The sequence below is a fragment of the Euphorbia lathyris genome, chromosome 8 (assembly GCF_963576675.1).
Source record: "Euphorbia lathyris chromosome 8, ddEupLath1.1, whole genome shotgun sequence".
NCBI lineage: Eukaryota > Viridiplantae > Streptophyta > Magnoliopsida > Malpighiales > Euphorbiaceae > Euphorbia > Euphorbia lathyris.
Genome location: NC_088917.1, coordinates 70,861,215 through 70,869,833, shown reverse-complemented (window position 1 = coordinate 70,869,833; position 8,619 = coordinate 70,861,215). Strand labels below are relative to the sequence as shown.

The 8,619-nt window shown below is 33.3% G+C and overlaps 1 protein-coding gene across 3 annotated transcripts; it reads right to left on the bottom strand.

Annotated features, from left to right (window-relative positions):
* Nucleotides 1-2,546: 2,546 nt before the first annotated feature.
* Nucleotides 2,547-8,221, bottom strand: LOC136202831 (beta-glucosidase 5-like). 3 transcript variants are annotated; one of them, XM_065993750.1, is made up of 6 exons: nucleotides 7,915-8,221; nucleotides 5,851-5,965; nucleotides 3,509-3,914; nucleotides 3,346-3,404; nucleotides 3,212-3,254; nucleotides 2,547-2,795 (listed from the first exon to the last, which is right to left on the bottom strand). In XM_065993750.1, exons 3-6 carry the CDS (start codon nucleotides 3,852-3,854, stop codon nucleotides 2,731-2,733), a joined length of 513 nt encoding a protein of 170 aa, XP_065849822.1. In that variant the 5' UTR covers nucleotides 3,855-3,914; nucleotides 5,851-5,965; nucleotides 7,915-8,221; the 3' UTR covers nucleotides 2,547-2,730. The 3 variants fall into 3 exon arrangements, 1 of the variants encoding a protein (XP_065849822.1); XR_010674618.1 differs by lacking the exons at nucleotides 3,346-3,404; nucleotides 3,509-3,914 and adding an exon at nucleotides 6,747-6,884; XR_010674617.1 differs by lacking the exons at nucleotides 3,346-3,404; nucleotides 3,509-3,914 and having other exon boundaries at nucleotides 2,550-2,795; nucleotides 7,915-8,219.
* Between the last annotated feature and the right edge of the window lie 398 nt (nucleotides 8,222-8,619).

The following is an 8,619-nucleotide window of genomic DNA, read 5'->3' as shown; positions in this document are numbered from 1 at the left end:
TTTATTTATTTTTGTAACTCTTTATAATCAATTAATTGTTAAGACAGAATTTTGCTCCATCAGGAAGTGATATATATATTTGTAATGACTTTAATTTAATTAAAGAATGACGTTTAGATGTTGCATACTTACACTTGTCTAATAAACATTCTTCTTCTCTTGCTTTCTCTACTTTTGTTTCTCTTTTGTGCAATATAATATAATCCCAAGAAAAGACATTTACTTTATAAGTATGTAGCTCAGTACTGTGATATATATAGTGATTATGCCACTGCTAAGGATAATCGAAATACCACAACTAGCTTTGTATATTTTCAAGATGGCACGACGTTTCTTATGGAGTTCTAAAAAGCAAGCCGTCTTAACATTGTCTACTTGTAAAGCTGAATATTTGGCTATGACATCATGTATAGAATCCTGTTTAATTAGGAAATTGAAATTAAAAAGACCCTTTAAGAAAATGATCGAGAGTTAGTATTTTGGTTTTTTTATTTAGTTATTACAGAATAAGCAAGTTTATGGATTTGATGAGACACTTGCAAAGTTCATGGAGCTAATCTATTTATACACACGAGTTTAAGGAGCTGGTGATACGAAATTAGCAAGTTTAGGGAGCGGGTGAGACACTAACAAAATTCAAAGAGTCAATCTACTTTTATGGACAAGTTTAGGGAGCTGGTGGGCCTTTTAATAATTTCAGAGCCGCAATGCTATCATGAACTTGATATATATCTTGAGCACCAATTTAATGCCACCTATCAATGATCACTTAGAAATAATATACATACATATGGTACTAGTAACCATCTAGACCCTAAATGGAACCAAAATCTCAACCACTGATTTTGATCCAATGGTCTGATCATTTAATGCAAAAATCTGTAGTTAATAGTCATAATAAATGATTATTTTATGAATTGCATTTTTCTCTCTTTGTAATTACTCATTCTTCTTCATTAGCCTTCATCTCCAAACAGATTAATCTGGAAAATACATCGGAGAATTCATCGGAAATTTCATCGTGGTGGCTGAAAATTTCACCATTGTCTCTCGATCGTTAATGGACTTTTCTTGCTGATTTCGACTAACAACTTGGTTTCGATTTTATTAATATCAATCGATTAATTTCTGAATTGATGTTTGTGTTCTTCTTTACTTTATACGCTGCGGGAGGGTAATTGCGTCGCCGACGCATTGGCCAATCACGCTAGACTTGGTCACTCAAATACGTGGTGGGGGGAATACCCTTCTTTCTGTAACAGCCTAGTCTTAGCCGACTTGATAGGTAGAGACAATTTTTGGTTCTCTTAACGTCGATATGGCGGACCCTCTTTGTATTCTTTCATTTTTTATTTATTTATTAATTCATTCGGGTCCTTGGTCTCGGGTTCTAGGGGTGCCAGCATAGCTGGGATTTCCAGAATTCGGGTCTCAATCCCCTTGGGATGTCCAGAATTCGGGTCTCAATCCCCCGCTTTCAATAAAAAAAATGTATTTATTTCTTAAGTTTCATTAAACTGTAGTTCAGTTTCTTGTTTGCATATGTCCATGTGAAGAACACGTTTTCTTATTGCATTTTATTAAATTTTTATTCATTTTATATTAATTTTATTTTTCAAGATGGTTCATGAATATATAATGCCTCAATGTAATCCGATTATTATTGATTTAAAAAAAATATTAAACCGAGAATTTCTTATGCAAATATCATAAAAAAGGAGGAAAAAAAAACAACTTTTTTCCTGCTTAGTTGTTCAATTTTCTAGATGGTTTAGATATTCATATCATTTTGGATTCCAATGCAGGGATTAATTTGGAAAACAAAAAAAAATGAATTTTAATTTCAAATATGAAAACGTTTATTGCTCCATATTTAATGCAAAATCGAAAAATAAATTTTTTTATGGAGAAACCACAGATCAAAACTGGTCTTGGTTACTCAATGCACATCCTATCTAACCATTTAACTACAAGTATCACTCACTACAAGAAATTAGTTCTATAACAAGAGTAAATTTCGTCGTTAAATATATAAATACCGTCGTTACTAACTTACAACGAGAGTATATACCGTCGTGGCCCCTCGTTAAAACCTCCGAGGTCAAAAGTATTAACGACGGTATAAGTGGTCCTGTCGTTGAAACAAACAACGACTACAAATAAACCATCGTTAATACTCAATAATTATGAAAGTAATTAATGTCGTTATCAACTAATCTACCGTCATTATTATGGAATTTTAAGGAGTGAATAAACGGTCATTATTTGCGTATTCTACAGTCACTATTATGATATTGTAACGAGTGAATGTACAGTCGTTATGTGCGTATTCTACCGTCGTCATTATAACATTTTAATGAGTGAATAAATGATCGTTATTTGTATATTCTACCATCGTTGTTATGATATTTTAATGATTGAATAAACGGTCATTATTTATATATTTTATCGTCGTTAATAGATGTTTTTTCCATATATACTTTCATTAAATATGAAATTTGTAACTAAATATTTAGTACACTAAAATACAAATGCACTAATTTAAACATAAATTCAATCACTTCAATAAAATATATACCAATTTGTCTTTTTAACAAAATTGAGAACAAAAGTGCATAAATAACGAAATGAACTGTTGGTTCTTGTTCTTTCTAACACAGAAAAATAAATCAACGTGTTTGTACTTAACATAATTGAAATGATAGTCAATAATTCACGATGTCTGTAAAGTTACTTCAACAAAATTGTCCCAAGTCCCATCTCAGAAGAACAATCCAACTGAACAGAGCAATTACCTATTACAGTTACAAATGTAAATAAAAAACAATTAGGATAAGGATATAAGAGAAACGAAGAAAAAATACTATATGTACAAAAGCAGAAAAGAAGAACAAAATATCATGAACTAACGAGTTCAGAGATATTGATAAAGATGGAACACCGGAAATTAATGCCTCTCGAGCACCAGGAGCAACTCATGAGTAAAACCTCAAGGAATTTCAAGACACAAATCATCCTTTCAACAAGGGGGTAGAATATAATGATTTGTTGGGGGGAAAAGATAAAACTCATGTAATGTTCTATCTCAGATACAGACTTTGTGAGGCAATCTCATAGTTAGAATGTGATTTGTCAAAAGTCCTTCAGTAACATAATACTGGGGTAAACAAACTAATAAAAGATGGTGAATAATGCTCAAGAAAGTCCATACATATGATTACACAGCTTGATCCTCTGTTGATTCCACTAATCACCTGCAAATCAAAATCAGAAGTAATTTCTCAATAACAAACTAATACCAAAGGCTATTAATGATCTAAAGCATAACAACACTTTAAAGCTAACCAGCAGCAAAGGCTTTGTCCACGAAAAGAGTGCTCCGGACAAAGCTACCGACACACAATCTAGAGTCCCTTAGTGGGAAGTAACGTGACCAAATTATAAGCATTTGAAACTAAACATATGGAAATGTTAAGAAATCAGCAATTGAAACAAAGAAAAGGGTTACCGATCATATCGACTGCCATGTCAACGAAGATATCCCTGAAGTTCAAGTCGGGGATGATGGGGTTGTCTTTGATGAGTACCGAGGCATAATGGTTTACTCCCACAAAGTAAAATGGACCCTTAAGTTGTTTGGATTCATGATTGGTAAATATAGGTAGTCTTAAGCCAGTATTTTTCTTTATAGTTGCAGGATAATCACCTAATACCATAGGATGCATTATCCTGGAAGAACATTTCATGATTGACAACACACAATATGTCAAATTAAGCAACCACTGCACTATTAATTTAATTTCAACAACATAGGCATTCTTTTGTTTTGACTTACAACCCAACCCAATAGTCATTTGCACTTAGAGTTGCAAGCACATCCTCAACTGAATTTGTCAATGGAGCAGTCCCTAATGCTAACACATTGATTCCAATAAGTCCATGTAGTAATAACTCAGGAGTTGCTCAAAATAAAGCTAGAAATGTAGCAACCGGACATATTTGACTAAACATCAGCAATAAAAAAAATAAAAGTAAAAGCAACAAATATGCTTGTATGATAACAATTAAAATAAGTTCAACTGTACCTTAATATGGTGAGAGTTGTTAGCAAACTAGATAACATTAACAGAAGGGATATAGAAAATGAAATTTATTGATTCTATATAAGAAATACAGTATTAGAAAGAAATCCCAAGAATGGAACTCGAGTGATTTGTCCAAGGTTGGTAAACCTAGCAATAATGATCACCAAGATATATATTAAGATTAGAAAAGAAAAATGCAAGGATTTTATATGCAACTTGTTGGTTCATCTCCTGCTTGTTTGGAGATGGTTTACTACTACTTGTCCTTGGCTGGGTTTTTTTGGGGTTTAGTGACATTTCAATCTCCTCAAGAGAGTATCCTCTAGTTTCACTATAAAATAATAAGAAAATATAACATCTAACAACGATACACTCCCAAAGCCACTACACACTGGAGTAACTCCAAAAATATCTATCATGTTCAGGAAGAATAAACCCACCAAGAAATTGCAAACCTGAATTGAAGGCAAATCAAATTATATAAGGTGAACCCAATTAGAGAATCATGACCAACTAGACTCTTGAAACTATGCTGAGTTTGCAAGTTATCAATATGTTTCCTTAAATGATATGGGAGCAGCAAAATATGAATATTTTTTCTTTTTCCACAGAATGAGATATGCGACCATCAATGAAGGATCAACTCCCCCTTCCCCATAATTTGGATTTCAGAAAAACCACTATCAAGCCCCTAGATTTTTTGTTTCTATCTGCTGAGTCATCAAACTTTTACTTTGTTACATTAGACCCTAGCAATGTGCTTATGATACACATTGAACCCTTGAATTCAACAAATGAAAATATAATAATAATAATAAATGAGTGAAGTTAATTGTATCAATGTTGGCTGAAATAATAATTTGAGGGCTCAACTTAAGAAAAATAATATTCAAGGATTCAGCAAACAGGACTAAGGTTTTTACATAATTTAATTTTTTTAGTAGTGTTAAAATTGTATCTTCAACTCAAGGAACAAATGAGGAAAAGAGACAGCTTGCTGATCTCTTAATTATCACTATCTCAATAAGGAAAAGGTCAATGCCTTCCTTTAACACTAAGGACAAGTGAATCAGTCCTAGAATTACAAGGTGATGTTAGAGATTTATAATGACTCCTTCAAGGATCACAACAGATTCAATAAGAGGGAAAAATTGTTCATTAATAATTAGACATGGAAAGAATATCTATAATAGGTTAGATAACCATCCAACCAACAAGAGGCTTCCTTGTACACTTCAGCCAAAGAGGAACATATCAAACAGTTGATGTGATATGTCCATATTACATGACAAAATTGAAATCACATATCTTAACAAATCTAAAACTATTATACTTATTTGAACAGAACTAATTCCCTTGAGACTGTTTCCAATGGTAATACAATGCTAAATGTTGCATGGCTAGGGGACCAGCAACAAACACTCTACTTATGTGAAGTATGGTGTTCTTTTACATAAATTATCAGACCCAGCCTCAGTCTCTATATCAAAGTTATATGTGTCATATTTTCCCATAGACTATTTCGTCAAGTTTAATACAGTGCAGAACCTCTTTTTTTATCTACTAAAAAAATCATAATTGTAACTGCCTTTAGATCTTTAGAGCATAATACGGAACAAATTTCGAGAATGCTATAGACTGCTTCAAGGGAATAGTTAATTGGTCAATATATTTCATAACCATCTTGAATGATACACTCTTTAAAGGAGGGCTCAAGAAGGCAGATATCAAACACAACAGAACCATAAAGAAATATGAGAACTACCTCCAATGCCCTTTCGGTACAGCAGAAAAAGAAAGATCACACCAACTAGTTGACATGGCTTTAGAAGAGGCTGGAAATCTAAATCTGCCACTGCACATGCTGCAGCAATATCACTCTGCAAAAAATGAAGGGACTTCAATTCAAACTAGAGTATTTGACCAATAAAAAAAGGAAATCTCATATATTATTAGATAATTACGAGCAAAGAAATCATAGTTATGAAACATATACTTATTTAGCAAAGTGAATCACATCACAGGGAATGTTACAACCACGAATGTAATTGTGAATACATTTGTATGTCCAGTTACACAGCCATGAATGTGTAGGCATGTAACGGAAAGGCACTTCAACTTAGCCTAATTCAGTCAATCATCTTATTTGAAGTGAGATCTTCATCCCCTAATCAACATAAAGCACCTAAGATAGGTCACTTTTCAGCTATTGATACCATAAAGTTTGTACAGCAAAATTGAGCTAATTAATTCAATCTTAAATGAAAGAACAGAATAAAATATTGGAAACCTAACTTAGCTTCTCTTTCATGCCTGCAGTAATTCATCAACCAACAAACTGCTTTCAATCCCAAACCAAAACAGAGCATCTTATATTATGCATATAGCACAGGCCCTCGGATATGCAGAACTAGGAGAGGAGCAGTTAGAAAGCATACCGAAATTGTAACCCACACAATATATATTCTCAACTTGAAGGACACAACCAAAAGAGCCACTAACGTCAACCGCAACATAACTAGCATCAACCAAACAACATCGGCAGTGAACAGAAATAGCAGAATTTCAGCGAGAAGTGATAGCTGGAAAATAAACAGAGGCTTTTGCACATATTTTCATTGGGTCTTTAGTGAAATGGAGAAATGAACAACTATTCTTCACCTGATACGGCAAGTTCCATCTAAAAGAGCATGAATGTTTCTCTTTCATGTATAAAGTTCCAAATTGAATGAAATAAAGCCATATAAGCTCAATTTCAATAGAATTTTTTTCGAGGGCATTGATCAGGGTTCGTAACATCTGGAAACAATGAATAAAAGTTAACAATAAAGGCCAAAAATTGACATTATTAAAAACCTTGATAGCTAAATTGCATTATACACAATAAGGAACTATCTATGAAGCATATGAAACCTTCAAGTAGATATTGAGTTCCAGTAATAAGGGAGAATATCTCCTGAGAAACACATAACATTCTGTATCAGATTTAATCATTTTCTATTGCATTTTCTTGTACTTCCCGGAGGTCATATAGATCGAAGCCCGTTGATGGTTCCTCATCAATATCTTTACTTTGATTTTACACTCTCTTTTTTGTGCTTCCACCCAGGCTCCCTCAATACTGGAGTCTCACAGTCCAGTCCTTTCCTTTTCTTACGGGAAAGCCGCCCACTCGCTCATATAACCGGCATGTGAGAATTTAGCCAACCAAACAAAGCTAGAACTCTATTTAAAGGGGTGCTGTCTTTCATGTTCTGTTTTTTAAATAACGGGTTTGTCTGGTTTTTTTTCTTAATGCAGATTAGATTCCATAACAGAAAAGACTAGATGCCCTTCAGACCGGTTATTGCAAAAACAGAACAGGAAATACATCACTTGCTGTAACAAAGGACCAAAGCACTTCACCTGAACAGATTCTGGGCATGAATGCGCAACCAAAATCCATAAGCCTAAGCGACTAACATGTAACAACTGAAAATTCCTGATTCTACTACAATCACTCAATTAAAAAGCCCTTTCATGAATTGAAATTTGAAATGAAACAAGTCAGTAACATGAAATGGGTAAATTTACTCCAGAACACAATCATAAGCTATATCATTTTAATACCAAATACTCATAACTCGCCAATAATCCTTTCTAACCACTTAAGAGGGAGAGAAAAAAAAAGGTAAATGCAAATGATAAAGAAATTGATTGATAACCTAGGAATTGTTCAAATTTCAGTAAAACAAATGAAAAGTTCATATGCTAGTAACGTTGATTAAGCAATGGTCAGTGAAAAACCAAAAGGAAATGAAAATAATGAATAAATCTAGAAATGGTTTACCACAATGCGATCTTCATCAATCCATTCACGCAGTGGAACGATAGGTCTTTCATCAAAGAATGAGTAGAAGGAGCTTTTAGAGAATGCAAGGATCGAATCAAATACATGTGAATGTCGAAGAGAGAAACGAGTGGTGGAAATAGTAACAACGTGGGTGCCGGTGGAATTCTTCGTCTATGAGGGACGGTAACAGAGGCAGAGATGGGTAAATTGAAATTTGACAGGGCTTTGGGGACGGCGGCGGTGGAGTAAACCTAAAATGATAGATAGGTTTTTTTGAGTCACGTCCTGTGTCTACGAAATCTTTTTTTCAATAACTCAAGGTTTAAAAGGGTTTTTGCCAAAAAAAATAAATAAAGAATTACCTCTCAATTTGTGATTTTAGCAAATCACGAACAAAAAAAAATTGTTATAAAAAATTTAATATTTTCGCCCCAAATTTTAGAAAATTTATTACAACGGTAGTTTAGTAATAGCGACTGTGTTTTTATGAGGTTAATAAATGATATATCAATAACGAGAGTATTATAAACTAATAACATCGAGTTTTATTTACGGTCACTAATTAATGTAATTTATAACGAGAGTAACTTTTTATCCTCGTAAAAAAACATTTTTAACGAGGATACTAGAGGTACCTTCGTTAAATTTGGTCGTTATAGACCGACTTTCTTGTAGTGTATCTTCTGTTGCTCTTTTCAATCG